General features: G+C 40.6%; 1 protein-coding gene across 3 annotated transcripts in view; it reads left to right on the top strand.

Moving 5' to 3' along the window:
* Positions 1 to 267: 267 nt before the first annotated feature.
* The window catches only part of fmnl3 (formin-like 3), a 32,049-nt gene continuing 14,539 nt past the window's right edge, over positions 268 to 17,777 (top strand). For all 3 annotated transcript variants that reach the window (XM_069140558.1, XM_069140557.1, XM_069140559.1), the window contains exons 1-4: positions 268 to 839; positions 14,709 to 14,792; positions 14,907 to 14,987; positions 15,478 to 15,554. In XM_069140558.1, coding sequence (XP_068996659.1) covers positions 726 to 839; positions 14,709 to 14,792; positions 14,907 to 14,987; positions 15,478 to 15,554 — 356 coding nt within the window. In that variant the 5' untranslated portion in view covers positions 268 to 725. The remainder of the gene's footprint in view (positions 840 to 14,708; positions 14,793 to 14,906; positions 14,988 to 15,477; positions 15,555 to 17,777) is intronic.

Consider the following 17,777-nt stretch of genomic DNA (forward strand, 5'->3'; position numbering starts at 1 on the left):
CATTTCTCAAATACTGCGTTTATGGGGTCGTTGTGATGACACGTCGTAGTCATATCCTGCCACCAGGTCGCGATAAGGTGCCGACATTTCTCCATCCAACTGTCTGGAGGCTCTGTCTGTAGATGTGAGGGGCGGGGAAAGAGAAGCAGATGAAATGATTGACGTGCCTATGAGCCAATGGGAGCAGCGGAACCCCCCCGCTGGGGGCGGGACTAGAGAAGAAAACCTGCTCTCTGAGTGGAGGCAGCAGCAAAGGAGCTTAATCAGGATCACACACAACAATAATGAATGGAAACACGTCGGAGCCAAGAAAGTTAAGCAGCAACTAAAAGCAACTGTTGGTCGGCTTTTGGATGTTATCTGTTACAGGGGGAAGTCTGCTGTAAGTAATGGATTGGCCGGGCAAATTAGAAACTACTTTGTGGCAGAAGAAGCAGCTGTACTTTTTTTTGTAACTTTTGAATATTTTGAAGGGAAACTACAGTGCAACACACTGTAAACCTAAACGCGTGGTAAAGGGTAAATGGCATTTTGGGACATTAATACGAGACTACTGCACTGTCAACTTTTTATCTCGGTTTGGATGAATGGATTATTTGGATTAATCCGTAAATGAAACAACTTGGAATATTTAAGAGACTTTTTCTACTTGGATTACAACCACTGAAAGAAATTGAAGGGATTGCGGAAATTTCAAGTTGTCAAGAGGATACAAACACAGAAAAATGGGTAATATAGAAAGTGTCGATGGCCAGTCGGAGATGAAGCATCACATCATGCCTATGAAGGTGCCCATGCCTGACCCCACTGAGCTGGAGGAGAAATTTGCCATTGTTTTGGTAAGTTATAATGAAATGGTCAAAGAGACAGCTATAAGACGGTTTTTTTTTTTTTTTTTTTTTTTTTTAATTTTTAAATAATGTTAAATTAATTCACATTTACTTAATGTTGCGTTTAGTTTTTACTTATTTTGCTTCCATGTGCAAAACTGCCTCACAAACAGAAACAATTCTGGTGGTGGACTGTTCTTCCTGGAGCTCTTTTGTTTCCAAATTAAAGTATGTGTGTTTTTACGGTGACTTCTCTGTCCTTATGGTCCACTATGAGGGGCTGACGTATTAAATGAACCGACCTGTGCCGTCCCGCCCCTCCTGCCCTGCCTGCTGTCCCCCTCTCCTGCGGTTCTTTTGTCTCTCATAAAGTCAGACAGCTCAGCGTTTGGCTGAAGTGGCAAATACTGAGCGCAGCATGCGTGGTGAGAGTGGGGGGTAGAGAGATGAAGGGCTTTTTTTTTTTTTTTTTTTTCTTTCTGGAAGGACATTACACTATATCCTTGACAGTGCACATCTCGGCAGTCTCTGTATGGGTTTATTTAGTTAAGTTTTCTCGCTGCAGGCGAACCATCTGAAAACAACATTTTCTGAATTCCCCCAAAACTCCCACACCCGAGCAACCCTCCCCTCCCCTTTCTTCCCTCCCTCCACATCAGCCTGGAGCTGAGCTGTTTGAGCGCTTTGTAATAATGAGCACACAGTCGACACCCACTTTTACTGTCTATCAACACACTAGTAAAGATGACAGAGTGAGACTGTCATTTTTTTTTTACGTCAAGGGGACATTTCAATTTTGAAGAAGGGACTTTTTTTTGTCTCTTTAAGAACAATCATGCGAAGGCCTTCTTGGAATACCCGCCATGTCGGGCTGTTATTATTAATCTTGACAGAGTAAAGAAGAGGCTGCTGAAAGTAAATCTGTCATTTTGTTTTTGTGTTTTTTCCCACCTGCATGGGCGGAAAATAACCAATCAGCAGCTCTACCTTCACTGAAATACAATTTTGTATTTGATTGCAAATTAGCTATAGCCTGTAGAGGCAACTGGTTCCAAATCCCATTATGCCACAGAGTGATTAAAGAAAAAAATATATAATATTTCATACATTGTTACTTATTTAAAATGTTTTCATTTTGTTCTTGTTGGTAACAATCATTAGCTGACAAAGTCCTTGCTTTTAAAAAAAAGTTTTCAAAACTATAGTTATGAAAGATCCCCAAGCATTCCTAATTAATATTAATCACTCCTCACTTTATGTATTAATATTTTATTCAGCTTTCAACCAAAGAGTGGAAGCAACAAGTGCTTTACAAAGGTTTAGGTGCCTGATTATTTCTCGGTCTTGCGCAGTAATTTCCTGGAGTCTTGTTGCCACTGTGGGGTTGCAAGGCAACCACGTAAGACTTGCACATGTTGTTAACTGAAGAGTGGCATCAGTCATCTCATCTAACTCTTGACAAGGAAACTAATAATCGTAGATCCTGAAACTTTGACTTTTTAGTTGAGACGATTAAAAAAAAAAATCACCCTTTGCTTGTGCTGCCCACAACACTCGTCCCCACTGAGGCCCTGAGGTGTGACGAGGGGTCACAAGTTGCTTCATTTTAAAGGGAACACAAACCAAACAATTTGGGGACCAATTTTAGGCCACTTTCGATATTCGGGTAGTCTGAAAAAATATCCATGTAGAAAAACAAGTGCCACTTTAAAGAGCGTCACTAAAGAGAACTGCACTGGACTAGACTGCTCAATTGGTGGTCCTTACTTTATTTTACGTGTAGTTGAGTAATATTTTTGTTACACTGTAATTATGACTGATCTTATTTAAATCATATATTTGAGCACTTTTTCCATCCCCGCGCAGCTCCACGTGCACCCTTACAGAAACAGAAATAACTTCACTTCTACATGTTGCTCTGCTAAACTGTGAGATATCTGGAGAGCCAACACAGAGTCAGTAGAGAACGGAGTACATGTCTGTTTATTTATTTTTGTCAAACAGTAGCATCTCAATTTCTCACGGGTGCTCATTTTGTGCTACTCATTCCACCTTTCAACACAACCACACCCAGCCTTGACCTCAGCTGTTTCAGACCTTAATTACAGCTTCAATAGCCAAAGAGCTGGGATCCTCACAGTGTTACTCATTCTTGGACACTTTTTGGACCCTCCATGTTTCTGGAATAACGGTGTTTTTTTTTTTTGCTTGCCAGAGCTATCAGCCACCACAGAGTAAAGCCCTCATGTGAAGAGACTAGCACAGCAAGAAGCCATTCAGTCTCTGCTTGTTGACTACTGTGCTAAATCTCAGCTATTATGACAATTACATACTTTACTACAGTGGAAGCTCAATTATGACAGCTCAAGTCATGTCACTTTCACGCAGAGAACTTCTTCATCAAGCAGGCGGTTATATAAAGACAGTTTAGATAAATGTAATGTTTTCCCATGTGACTGATGGGTACAACATCCTCAAAAGATTTGAAGCCGTCACATTTCCCATAAAGAAACACTGGGAATTGTTGCTTTATCAACATGCATCCTGCCCAGAGCGGAGCAGTCGGTAGTTGTTTGACTGCCCTGCATCTCAAAGTCAATGCCTGTTATTATGTTCAGCTGTGCAGAGCAGAGGATTGCATGAAGCAGTAGACTCAACATTTCAGTTGTTTTTGAGCGGGAAAAGTTTTTGACCTCTCTCACCCCATCCTCCGCTGCCCCATAATAGCTCCAGATTTCCTTTACTTTGTGGGAAAGAACAACATGCTTGTATATTTTTGTGTCTTTATCAGACAATGGTCCTCTCTCTGCCCTGCCTGCCTCTTGTTGCAAGATAAAGGTACATCAAAAGCTTCTGACTCTGTGGTTGGAGCTCTTCAGGAAGTCAAGGCCATGGCTTTGCTGTCGGGCAGTGGGTAAAGATCTGACTGCTCCTTCCAAAGTTTCATACTGAATGTGCCAAGCATACTCCTGGACACTTAACTTTCTAAGCTGAGCTGATTTTTCTCCTCAGTATTTGTAAGCAGAGACATAACCGGCTTTGTTGCAGCTTGAACTCTCCATAAATGGATATTTTGAAATGGGTAATTTCCCCTCCTCCGGACCACTGTGTTTCCTGCTGCATGATGGCATGCTGGTGGAAATGGATGTGTCTGCCCTCCTCCTCTCTCAGACACAGCAAGCAGACGTCCCACTGGAGTGACAGCGGCCCATAATGATGTCATTGACACAGCGCCTTTCAGGAGTGTAGTAATATCCCTGGGCTAATGACTTTAACAGGGTCGCTGTCTACTGTAGATGGAGGAAGGCAGTGGAGGGGCGAGACCCCTGGGCTGGCTTCGACTACCTCATGTGGTCTGCTAATAAAAAGCCTGGTTCAGGTCTAACCGGCAGCATGTGCTAAAGGCATTGTCTCACTCCTTCTCGTCTCTTTTGTCTCAGCATCCTCAGAAACAGCTTCAGCTCTGTCTTCTGTGGCTGGAAACAGCTGCCAGGCATTTTCTCCCTTCGTTTTACAGGGGAAATTGCATTGTAGCCAAGCGGTCGTTGTGGTTGGTTCGCTTTACAATAAGAACTGTGTTCACGCAGGCTGCTACTGGTGCATAACGTGACATTAGTTAAGCTAGCGATTTAGAATCAGACCTCACAGATTGACAAGTGTAGATCCACAACATCAAAGCCATATATATGCAATTATATCTTTGTCATTGGCAGCATTCTTTTAATAGCTTTGGCTCTCTTTGCCTCTCTTTTTCTGGTAACTCTTTCTTATCCTTGGCTTCATGCGATTCCAGATGGAAGTGGAACCTCTCATTCACTCACCCAGTCAGTGTTTCCTACCTCCCCATTCCCTGAATTCACTCTCACTGTGGGTCTGCCCTACAAAATAACTTTCTCCATATGACTCCAAGTCCTTGTGAAAATGATGTGAGATGAGTGAGTGGCATTTCAAAGCCTGCGATCCTCAAAGTTCCACAACTGAGCACCAATCCGCTGCTGGATTCCTGCGGCCTCGTCTAGGCTGAGGCCACAGGAGGACTCAAAGAAGGAAAATTCCCTTTGAACTGGCGGTCTGCCACTGTTCTCGGTTATAATGACTTTACCAACATTTTTAAACAGCGCACACATATTTAAGAGCTGTTACAGGAGCAGTCTGGGATTATTTTCACCACTTGATTGCACTGGAAACCATCCTCCTAACTGATTTGCTCAACTCCCCACATCTTTTATTCTCTGACATGGAGTTGCATCATGCATAGATGTGCCTGAGCAGCTTTTGAGTTATGATTGTTCAAGAAGGAGAGCTCACGATTAAAGTGGCTACAAATGCTGGGAAAACTACAGATGGAGAGGCTAGCTTTATGTCAGTGGCAGTGAAATCAGACATGCTGACAATGTGACTCCAGCACCCGGTCTGACGTCACTGTTTCTTGATGGCTGAAGTCTAAAGAAGGCTGAGGGTCTGCTAGATGCCACTAATGTGAGACTAATGGCGTCAACCTGTGCGATGTGTTTATTGGATGTAAAACCTAAATCATTTTTATTTGTTTAATGGTGGTTGCAGTTTTTTATGTACCTGATTTGTCTACCACACTTAGTTTTTAAAAAGAAAATATGTGTTTGTCCAGTCACTTAAATGAAGTGTTTACATCTGGCTGAGCCACCCAGTGTGTCCCAAAAAGAGGGGGATTATGGGAGCTGAGTGCACACAGTTAACTTGGTTTTAGATCCACAGGGCAGGCAGACGGGGGGTCAGTGCAAGGCTGTCCACCTGGCTCTCTCCACCCTCAGGCTACAATTCTACAATCTGGCCTTGTCTTTATAGGGAGTTTCAGTGCTTCACTATTTCATGCCTTGCAGTTATTGTGGAAAGCAAAGTTCAATTTAAAGATTATGACGGAGCAGATATAACATGTTTACATACTGAAGATTGTGTGTGTTGATTTCTTTGTAAGGAATAGTTACATTGAAAATACACTTTTTGTTTTCTTGTTCTTCTGGATGAAAAAAATTGACACAGCTCTCACGACTGTGTGGTAAATATAAAGTTGCAGCTATTAACTTACCTTAGCATAAATACCTAAAAACAGAAGGCAAGCTCGTCTCTGTGCAAAGTTATAAAAACAGCCTATGCGCTCCTCCTAAATTCACTATTTAATTCTATCTCCTGTCTCCAGTCTGTAAAAAACAAAGAATAAGAATGACAGATTGTGGTTGGACGGTGCCAGGCTAGCTGTTTACCCCGGTTTTCCAGTCTTTATGCCAAGCTAACCAGCTGCTGGCTATAGCTTCACATTTAGCTGACTCCTTAACTCCCTGCAACATGTAAATAAGTCAAGATGTCAAGCTATTCCTTCGAGGCAAAAAAAAAAGCGAAACTGTAAGTAGTAATTATTTATTTGGAATTTTCGATTTGTCATTTTTTGACTCTTAAGTCTCAGAAAAAGCAGCCTGTATAGACCAAAGTCGTATCACTGAAACGTGTGAACCTTGACTTATTTAAAATGGCATGTGTTTGCCATTTATATGCATATGTAAGTGTTTTTTTTTTTTTTGTTTTTTTTTTTGTGTTCGTGGGTGCATCCGTGTGTGTCAGTGGGGGTTTGCATGCAGCTCTAATGCAGCTGTACGGAGGCTGTAGGTTGTAGAAGTGGTTTCCTCTTCACTACAATGGGGACTCTGTCAGTCAGTGTTGTTTTAGAAAGGGGGCCTCATCCCCTGGTGCCTTTTGTGCAGCTACACTCTTTTTACATGCATGCTCAGGAAAGCTGCTGTTATCCCATTTAAAGATCCAGTGGATCACTGGTGTACGTTCGTATTGGACGTAGTTATTTCCCATGCCAGTCTTGCATGACTCATAACTGTTTCGTTCTCATTTCATTTCTCAAGACTTCTGTTTTTGCTTCTTTTTTTTTTAACACTGACACTTCCAGTGAATGAAGTCACATTGTGAAACAAGGTGGAAATTTTTGAAGACTCATGACTGGTGAGGAGACATGACTGTCTTTTGGTCTTGATTTTTGTTCCGCTTTATTTTATTATCACCTTCTTCCGTCCAACACAGACCCCCTCCGAGGAGACAAATCCTAAAAAAAGTACACATGATTCCAAACAATTCGCCGCCTGTCTTAGTCAGAGTTTCATCTTTTTAACTGGGCTGTGCGTTAAAAGCCCTGGTGGGCATGAGTTATTGAGGCATTCATGTACCTGCATTCCCGGCATTCCCAGTGCGTATTGCCTTTTGGCTGGGACTTCCTTGAGCTCTGCACGGATACACAGAGGAGAGCAAACAGGATGTTCACCACACAGGAACGAACAAATACAGTACCTCTGATTCATGACCAATTGTAGTATTTATTTATAACCTTCTCTTAACCACAAATATCTTGGTTTGTGTTCACATTTCCTCAGTAGACTAAGTTTAAAAAAATAAATAAATTGGGCATTTTGGATGTCAGGTGGGATTGTTTTAAGTCACTGTTGTTTTGGAAAACAAAACTTTCCAAGATTAGTACACGTAAACAGGCATGCAATTCAAGTTCACTCACTTTTGAAGCTTGGGGAATATCTGGCTTCAGATGGTCCATCTGAGCTCGAGACATTTTCTTTTTTTTTTATCTCAGACTGTGGCTGTTAGTTTGGCTTGAAAGAAGCCTGTGATGATAATGGTCTCAAGCTTGAACCCTACTATCACTGCTGTTGATCACCGGTACATCACCGGTTGAATAAACGGATTAGCAAATGGGTTCTGAAAGGAACTTTGCGATTTGTGAACCGGAAACGGCATTTCACGAACTTCCTGTTGTTCTGTGGAATGTCCATTTGGTTGTGTGCTGTAAAGAAGAGATTGGAGGGTAAGTTATTTGTCAACAGAGTGATTCCCAGATTATAGACTAGAAGATGTAACTTCATGGGAGAAGAAATTAAGCTTTAGAGACCGTTGACACTGGAGTAGAGAAGACTGTGGATGAGCTTGAAGGCAGAGAGGTTGACAGGAGGCTGAAAACTTAACCCCACAGCTGTAAACTGTTGCCTTTAACTCCTGATGTAATGCGGATTTAACACCCCCATGATTTGAGATGGATGGATTTTAATATCTTTTATTTGTGGACTTTAACTGGTCAGATGTGGAGATGTTGTTATGGGCCGTAGTAGGAAGAGTGATTTGCGTTTGTCACTTTTATATATATATATTTTTTTAGCCCTAATCTATACCTTACTATAAATCTACTCCAACTAATATTAAATTAATAAGATTTTATTTTCACTTTATTGTTTGGGGGTTGGAAAAGAGAGCAATTAAGGGTAATTTGTTTGGATCTGTCTTGCAGTGTTTTTACTGACATTCTTTAGGTTTCACATGGTAAGAATGTGGTTTGCCAAGTGACTCTCTTTTTACATTTAAATGACATTCGTGGCCTTACCTGTTATGTTAATGTTTTAATAATCCAGCTCTTAGCTGAGCCTGTTGATATTTGCTTTGTAAAATAAGACCAGTATCAGGAGGAGGAGATAGGAGAAGTACTGACCCCAAGAAAAGTTAACTGCCTACAAGAAAAATGTCTTCTCCTCTCCACTCCCTGTCCCTTCTGTCCCTCCTATCTTCAATCTCTGTGGTAATGGGTAGCGTCTGCTTTGTTGGCCATCTTTGTGCAGGACTCATGCTTTGTTGTGCTTTCAGGTTTGGGTTACTTCGCAAAGGAGCGATAGGGTGATCGGATGTCTGCGCAGAGAAAAGGGGGCAGTGTTTTCTCACACTCTGCTCTGTTGCTATCAGCTCAATGAGGCTTTACCTGGGAGCTGGAAAAGCACCTCCTTACATAAACACATTTTGGAGTGGATGTGCATAAACACACAGACACACACTCGTATTACACATAACAGCCCCAGAACAAATCTAAAATTACTGAGTGCAGTTTTTGATTTCCTGAAGAGTTAAGGAAGTCCCTGCAGCCCTGTGACGACAACAGCTGAGCCTCTCATCCTGTCTCCTCTCATTGTGTTTCAAAACCGAGGAAAAGCAGGAATGAAAACAATAGCACTGACAGCAGCATTCATTAACAAAAAGCTAGTGATGTATGTTAGAGTCTGACATAGACTGAGTCTGATTCATGCTTTTATTTACAAGGAATGATGTCATTTAAACAGGTCATCTGGCTTGATGAGCCACACCTCATGTATTCATGAGCTCCTGTAAGTGTATGTGACATGTACAGTATGTCAGACAAACACGTAAAAGTTGGTTCTGTAGTTGCCCTGTTTCTCATTGTTTGTTAGCATATAGTCAGTTATTTATTTCCCTTCTTCTCTTTTTTTTTTTTTTTTTTGTCCTGAGGGAAACATTTATCTTGAGCCATTTCTGGTACAGTATGGAACTAGTGCATCACTTTCCGCTCTAAACTATGCTCAGTTAATATGCTTAAAGAAAACATAGTCATGCCAGGTCCCATATTCATCGTGTTTTCTTTGCCTCCTTGTTGGCGCCACTTCCTACCAGGGATCAGTGGTCTGGCTTTTTGCACCTTCCTCAGACAGCACCCTTCAGTAAAGAGCATCAGGTTTTATCTTACCCTCAATGGCTCTTTCATTATGTTCCTTTGTTACCGGATCATTAAAGTGAGTTGCTTTTTCAAGTGCAGCCGTGTTGCTTTAAAACAGGATATGATAGTATGTTTAGTTTGTGTTCATAAAAAAGAAGGCAATAATTAAGATTATTAACAATAACATTAACAGTACACATTATGTTTGCTATTAGTTCTATCAGGCCAGACTTTTGGTGATTATTCTGGACTCGCTTAAATTTTAGCAGCTGTATTATATAACATGAATCTTTTATCTTTTGAGAAGCATTGCAAGAGTCACAGGACTAACGTCCAAAAACGATCTGAAACAGCTGAGACATGCTTTTATTTACAGTAGGTTTTGTAACTGGGTCTTTCCAGGTTTCAGCTGCAGCAAAAACAAAAAAATCTCTCCACATGCTACTAAAAAGAGAAGGACATTTATAGGCTAGTAACATCATATTAAACATCATTGTACTAATTTTAAAAGCAATGAATAGTTTGACATTTTGGTAGACAGTCTAATTTGCCTTCTTGAAGACAAAAAACTTGATAACACTTTCATGTCTTTACATTGAATATTACAGTAAGCAGCCGAGTGGCCTAGTTTCAGTGGAATCTGTGAAACCCATTGATTTGACATTGTGGAAGGAATGTGCAATGAACACATGCAGCAAACTGTCACACCTTGTCTGGTATAAATGTGTTTTCTGAGTTTACTGCATTGTTGTCTTCGGCTGTGACCCTGGATTATGTTAGTGGGACATCTTATGGTTGAGTTGAGCCACAGGTCCCCTCTTCCCGGACCCCACCCTGATGAGCAGACGCAGACCTGTTTGGGGGAAAAGAGACGCTGTCTGGGCCTCGCTGTCTGGACTGCCACAGGCTCTGTCCAGCCCGGTGAGCTCTTTAGCCACCCACTCTTTTTCCTGTGAGCCCATGATAACTAAGTCTGGTCTGTGTAAACCTCCCAGAGTAGATATAAAAAAATAAATAAACAGACTGTGCATCTCCAACCCACTGATAGAGCACCAAGGAAAGAATCATTGAATGCATCTGTTTAGTGGGACACTTACAAGGTGTTTAAGTCTGAGCATTTGATTTACATTGGATAAAGCAAAGCCGAGGAAATTCATCAGGCAGAGCTCTAAAATTCGGAATAATTTAGTTTGGTGGTGTTAAATGGTATCCTAACTGAAAGTGTGAAGCTGTGAGAAAGGCCACGGAGGAAACATCCTGTCACTTGTTCACACTTGTATCTTTGGGGGCTTCTGGCTGAAGTTGCAGGTCATAAACTCAACTCTAGGCTAATTGTAAATCAGCTTGGATTGAGGCTGTCCAGCGAGAAGGCAGATGGAGCTGCTCTGTTGACTCTTAATGTCTGTAGTGACCGTGGGCTCTTCAGCACTCCCCCTCGGTTGTGGGGGTCTGTGTGTGACTTGAGTGCTCTGCCGAGTCCTTGATAGCTCTCCAGGACTCTCTCTGCCTCCTTAACCAGTAACATGACCCCGTGAACTACTTTAACTGTTTAGTTGTTAAAACCTCCGTCTTCCTTTGTTAAAGGCTCAAATGTCTCCATGTTTTAGAGGTTAAACCCTCCTGCTTGGCCTGTGCTAAAATTCTGCTTTACAACTTCCCATTTCTATTCTTTCTTTGTCCATAACATGTTCTTTTTTTAATTTACCTATTATCTATCCAAAGAGATCAACCAATGACTGTTTTAAAGTCAATCTGTCATAGGTTTGAGTAATGGTTTAATCCTTCAGTCCGTAAGATTCCAGAAAATAGTGGAAAATGAGCGTTGTAGTTCCTCAGAGCACAAATTAAAAGCTAATATATCCAATATCCAAATTTATTCAATTCTCAGTGATGTATAACAAAAAAAAAGGAAAGAATATTTTAGGATGAAAAAAGGGAATGTTTGGTAATTTCAGTGTTGATTGATGTTATTTCTTCTATTTCATGTTTTGAATACATCTTTTCTGTAATTGTGATTTCAGTGACAGAGATTTCTACATAGAAAATAAAGAATTTTAATGTTTTAACAAGTTAAAACAAAGAGGTGGGGAAGGAAAGTGAAACTGTATTAGAGTTTAATACACTCATATTTTTAATTCTGCCTCCGTAATGGTTCTATTTGGAGTCCTGCCTCACAATGGGGACCTAATGATTTGGAAAATAGCAATGATAATAGAAGCAGTTCCTCTGGTTGTGCAGTGTTTTACTCAGATTTTGCTCCACACAGCACCAGGAGGCATACACTGACCCTGCCCACCAGCCATTGTTAGCGATTTTCTATGAGGAAAAAAATAGCTCAAATGTCAAAGGATGGGAATAGTACAGCGCAGAATCAAAACAAAGCTCCACACTGAACCCTTTGTCGAGACAGTCTCAGGTCAAACAAGAAAGGCCACGCTGGAGGAGAGAGTCTGTGGGCAACACGGCAACATAACAAGAACCAAACATTTTTGGCATATTTGTAGTATTTTTTACCTTACAATGGGCCGGTTAATCCAAAAACACGAAGGGCTACTGCTCTACCACAAAAAAACAACCCCTCCCCCTTTGTAGCTTCTTATAAACACAGGAAGTGCGAGATAGCATCACTATGGGAGAAAGTGAAATGAAATTAACTAAATTGGGTTACTTGGCTCAAATTACTCAAATCTAGTCAGAAAGGAAACCTGCCCTCTGCCTGCTGCCCCTCTCTCATTCAAGCACACATTTTATGTTTAAAAAACAAACAAAACGGTTATAGCTCCACACACTTTGGCACAGAGTCTCACCTGTATTTGTTTACAGCACCGGAGGCTCAAACTGACAGCTCAACATCATCACACAGCAGTCTTTAGTGTGTCTTCATTGCTCATATAGATTTTTCTGAGTTGGGGTCAGGATTCCTCGTGCATTTATTGATTATTATTGAAATTCTATACATTTTCCTTTTGATTAATAGTTTTATAACTGAAATCATCCATTAAAACGGAGTAGCAGCAGGCAGGTTTTGCTTTTGTCTTTACTAACTGGATGAGGATCTGTGTGTACGTCTGGTCCACATGTTTTCCAGTAATTCTGAATTAAATTATTACAAAAGGAGGCTCTTTGCCCCACAGTTCTACTTTACTATGCATGACTGACCAAGAAAATAAAGGGAAGCAGGCTTTAAGGCTGGACAGATGCTGGAGCAGATATCCAGGCTTATTTTTGGATTTAGCAAAGAGTGTTTTATATCAAAACTGAGCCTGTTGAACATAATCTGAAGTGTATTAACAGTATCCACCGGGTAGAATAGGTACTTATTATTCATTACTTTATAATGAATACAATTAAGTGCTAATTCACTTAAAATTAGATGGAGTCTCCACAGTAACTTTATAAATCAGGGCTCTAATGCATCTTCATCATCTTTGATTGTCTTCTTAAATTTGTGTTTTGTCTGATGATATTGAAAAAAGCCAGACAAAGACTTCCAGAGCTGGAGGTGAGGCCTTCAAGATACTAAAATAGTCAGCTTGCAGTGACATATGGCAAATAGAATAGTTATATCTGCACATTTCAGAAGCTAAAACCAACAAATATTTGCCACCATGAAAATAGTTGTTAATTTATTTTTAGTCCAGCCAGTGCATTCGTTAAAATTTATTAGAAATGTATGTACTGTAAATTATTAGTGAAAGCTCATTCAATTTCTTTTTTGAAATACTTTTGCTTTCTTATGATGATCACCAACTGAATGTTATTATTTAAGGCACTGATTTTTTAATCTTTTACTAATGATAAATAACAAAGAGGACCAACCTCTAATTAACATTTGTCCATCTGGTTGTTGAAACATTGTTTTATATACAAACTGCGAAGAGCTCAGACAGATAATTTATTTAAGACAGATACAAATGGGTGATGCTCCTCTTCACTTCCGAGTGTGACCTTCATGAAGACTGAGTTGTAGGTAAAATGTCTCCCAGGAGAGGCAGGGCAGGAGAGAGCAGCTTGGGGGTCAGACAAGAGAGAAAATGTACTACTATTAACTACTACTATAAACAGGACACATTCCTCCTGTAATTCTGAACATCTGCTAGGCATGTTACTTCTCCCCTGTGTGTTTTTTTTTTTTGGTCAGTCAAAATACCCCACGTGTAACATATTGCCGCTGCTTTCCACTACAGTTATAGCCTCTTACTACTTTTTCATACATTTTTAGGTTTGCATTTTTAAGAATTTGTTCTGTTTTTGAGTATGTTATATTTGTGATAAGAAAAAAAGAAAACCATGTAATTTTACGTGAAATTATCACCTCTATAAAAGCAAACATATCATGCCTCTGTCCTTAGTCCTCTCTAGACAGCATGATTCATGATGTGCTAACAGAGTGACCAATGTAGTCCCGATGTGGAAAAAATTATTTTGATATCCTCACGTGATGTTCCGCCCATACCAGTGACTGAAAGGTTTTTCATAGGAACAGTTATATGTTGGTTTCCATCTATCAACCACTGGAAAAACGCCATCATGAACATGACAACTGGTCTGGGATGGGTTCACAGGGCAGGGAGTTTCATTTTAGATGGCAGGCTGAATTATAGTTGCAGGTTAAAAGTCATGCTGACTGGCTGTTTTGTGGCTGAGCTTATGACGTTCTGTGAATACTGCTGTAAATACTGGTTTCCAGTGCAAAAAAATTCCACACGTCTCTTCAAAGAGATTTGCTGATGTGATCAGTTTCAAAGACTGGCGATCCCCCTCATATTGTTGCACTTCCTAATTTTTAAGATTTCCATGTCAACCCCTGTTTACCTGTTTTGGCTCAGCAAAGGAAGTAATTAGTCAAAAGCTTGTGTCATACAGTTTGTGTTATTTTTCAGTCATCATGAGGACATAAAATGCTCAGAGAGTTTGGTCTCCAAACACAAATTAAAACATTTAGGGTTTAATTTGAGCATAGTAAACATGTGGCTTAAGGACATCTCATGTGGCGCTGAAGTGTTTTAATGGCTGGTTTAGATGACACATCTGGTAATAGGCCCGTAGTCTGATAGCAGCATGCTGTGGTTAAAAGCAATGTGCTTCCTGAACGATATTTTGTCTCAAGAGGGCAGAGGAGATGCGGATCATCTCCAGCAAAAGGATGCTGAATGTCAACACAGGAAGTGAGGTCATGGTGTAAGTCCCCAAAATTTTGTCCAGTATTTTGCCGTTGGCGCCAGAGGCCTGTAAAGCACACTGACACACAATCACAGCTACTATAAACAGTCAAATAAACAGAAAAAAGGAAATATGTCGCTATAAATTAAACTAATGCTCCCATTTTTTATTTTCAGAATTCTATGAACCTGCCTCCAGACAAAGCCCGGCTCCTCAGACAGTACGACAACGAGAAGAAGTGGGACCTGATCTGCGACCAGGTGAATTCATAAACTCTGATTCACAAACCATACAGTACACATCAAATCTCATTTGCTGCTCACTCTGCTACAACTACAGCAAACTCACATTACACTGCCTCCTCTGTTCTTCAGGAGAGGTTTCAAGTGAAGAATCCGCCTCACACTTACATCCAGAAGCTACGAGGATACTTAGATCCTGGAGTCACACGAAAGGTGAGAGCGTACAAATTATCTTGTAGTGTCCACTTAAAGGGAAACTCCACTGATTTGTGCACATAGTCTATTTCCAGGCCCTTTGGACTGCGTATGTGAAGTCTAAAATTATGTGAAATCTGATAAATTACTTTAAGCTATGTCACTTAAGAAGTTAAAAATGAAGGCTGCTCCTCATTTCTGCTTGAAGCTATGTCAACTAGTAAAACAGCACTGAATCTCTGAATAAACTTTCGTTTTTCATGTTGGCACCAGGTCCTGACAGGTGAAAGAAATGCTTGGAAACGAAAAGATATCTCTAATTCTGCTTCATAGATTTGAATGCCTTTTTTTTTTTTTTTTTTTTACTGTCCATCGTGAATCAGGCAGTTTTATCAGTAAATCCGTGGGGTACTTGTTTAAAGAAACCTGTTATATCTGACTGCTTATTAACAGTACCTGGATAATAATATGATTTCCAGCAAACTCTTTGCCTTCATTTGTCTTACAGAAGTTTCGCAGGCGTGTGCAAGAATCTACAAAAGTCTTGAGGGAGCTGGAGATATCACTTAGGACAAACCACATCGGGTAATCAAGTATTATCTTCCATTTTTCTGTTGAATTGCGCAGATCTGTTCATTGAATCACAAAGTTTAAGGAAACCACATTACTGTGTTCCCTTGTACAGAATATTCCTTTGTGTGTTCCTGCTGCTACAGGGACCCAGAGCTGTCTCTGGTGCCCAGATCGCTCCCTCATTGTTCTAACTTGCCAAACTCTGCAGCTCCACTTCATAGGGCTGGTCCTCATAATGCCCAGATGGTAGCCATTGTGCTGCGTCCTCCACTCCCCCATAGAGCTGAGCAGGAAGCTTTGTTGTGTATGCCAGAGGGACAGGAAGCCTGGCTGACCACTGCTGAACCCAGTGAAAAGCACAAGAACAAACACAAGGATATGTCTATGTTTACACATTTCTCACATAGTAAAGCTAACAACATTTTATTTTGTCATACTTTGTTGGTGGATGTTGCTTTAAACTTTTCTAGCCCTAAGTGTTGCAGACATGTTCCTTGACTTTATAGTCCGCTGTCATACAGATACATGAATTAAAAAAAGGTGCTGCAGTGACTTGCCACTGAATTCCCAATCCAAACTGCAGCATGTAAAAAAGCTCTGATTTTCCGTAGCATTGTCTGAGCTCCATGAATACCTCATATTATTAGACTTCAACAATAAAGGTCCATTTCAATGTATTTCCCAGAAAGACTCACAGGCAAAGGAAAAAAAAGGAAGTCTATTTTCAGAAGACTTTTGTGGGTGGGATTAAGTGTAACAGATGCTGGTTTACTGTGTGAGTGTGTGTGAATCCTGGGCCTTTTCTGCTGTGTTATTCCTGAGATTGCCAAGAAAATCTGAAATAGCAACTGTTTGGAGAGAAGTAATGGGAGGAATGAGTGAGGGGTCAGAGACAAGGAGGGATGGAGGGGAGAGAGGGGGCAGGAAACTGATGATCAAGCCCACCTCCTTCTCCCCCCTTATCTCCTTCCCTCCTGCACCAAGTCTGCTTACCTTGTTCACTTTCCTCCGTTCCTCTGCTCACCCCTCTTCCCTTATCCCTCCCTCCTTCTTTTCCTCCACAACTTTGAGGGTCTTGATTGGTTTCCTGCCTGACTTACGATTGGCTGACCAGCAGTCTGTCATCATAATCAGCATTTCAAGACTATTTTAAGAACCTTTTACCCCAATCCTGTCCCCCCCCTGGAGTTCCCTGAAGAAACAGGGTGGAGGTAAAGGGGCTCTGTGGGGGAGGTAGACTAAATACTGTTGAGTGTCAGGGCTTCGACCTGAGCCCAGCTCTTTTAACCATATGCCCTCCACATTCTTTCTCTCGTTGCAATGGGAATTCCTTTGTTTGGAGAGAACTGAAATGAAGAAATCTAAAGTTTTGCTCTGGTCTATTTTCCGTGGAATTCTTGCCAAGTTCTTCCAGTCAGGGGAGGGGTCACCCCAGTCAGAGCTACCTCCACAAATAATTCAGGTTTATGACAACTTTGGTCATATTTTTGTATCTTGGAACATACATTCTGTTAGCTAGAAGAATAACTTTATACTCACCAAAGTGACTGCTGAGATCTAGATATAGAATTGATATCACTATAACAATAAGTCAGATGAGGAAGAACCATGATCACACAATCAGACAGATTGTAAACCAGCTAAAAAATAAGCTAGATTATTGAAACTATTTTATGGCCAAACAGAGAGTGAAAGCTCCCTAAATGTCTGGATGTTTCCTCTATTGCAAAGGAAAATTGTGTTAACACACCACTACAGCAAGTCCAGGAGGCCAAAGGCTAAAGGCTAAGCTAAATCAGCTGACAGATGAACAGACAGTTTGGATAATAACGAAACCTTTATTTTCTTCCAATAAATTTGGTATACCTGGGGTTTGTTTAAAATCTGTTGATTTGTCTGACTGTTCATTTTTATTGCTCCATCTGACTTCTTTCTGACATCAAATCAAATTAAGAAATAAAAAAAGAAATATAAATACTGCTGTGTTAGTTACGACTCAATTTACAGATTTATCAAAATATTTTCTAATTAGCTAATTGATTAATCAACTAGTCTGTGCAGTTCTGTAGTTAAGCCACTTAATCCTTTACATTTATGCATCAGGAAGGAGAGTGGGCATATGTATACTGATACATAGATACAAACTTATATACACATAAATGTATGTGTCACCATGCATATCTAAACATTTAGTTACATTAATATGCATCCAGCTGTCTCCATATACCCGTACAC

This window comes from Embiotoca jacksoni, unplaced genomic scaffold (assembly GCF_022577435.1).
Source record: "Embiotoca jacksoni isolate LCO1_2020_lvr unplaced genomic scaffold, fEmbJac1.0.p SCAF_9, whole genome shotgun sequence".
Taxonomy (NCBI): domain Eukaryota; kingdom Metazoa; phylum Chordata; class Actinopteri; family Embiotocidae; genus Embiotoca; species Embiotoca jacksoni.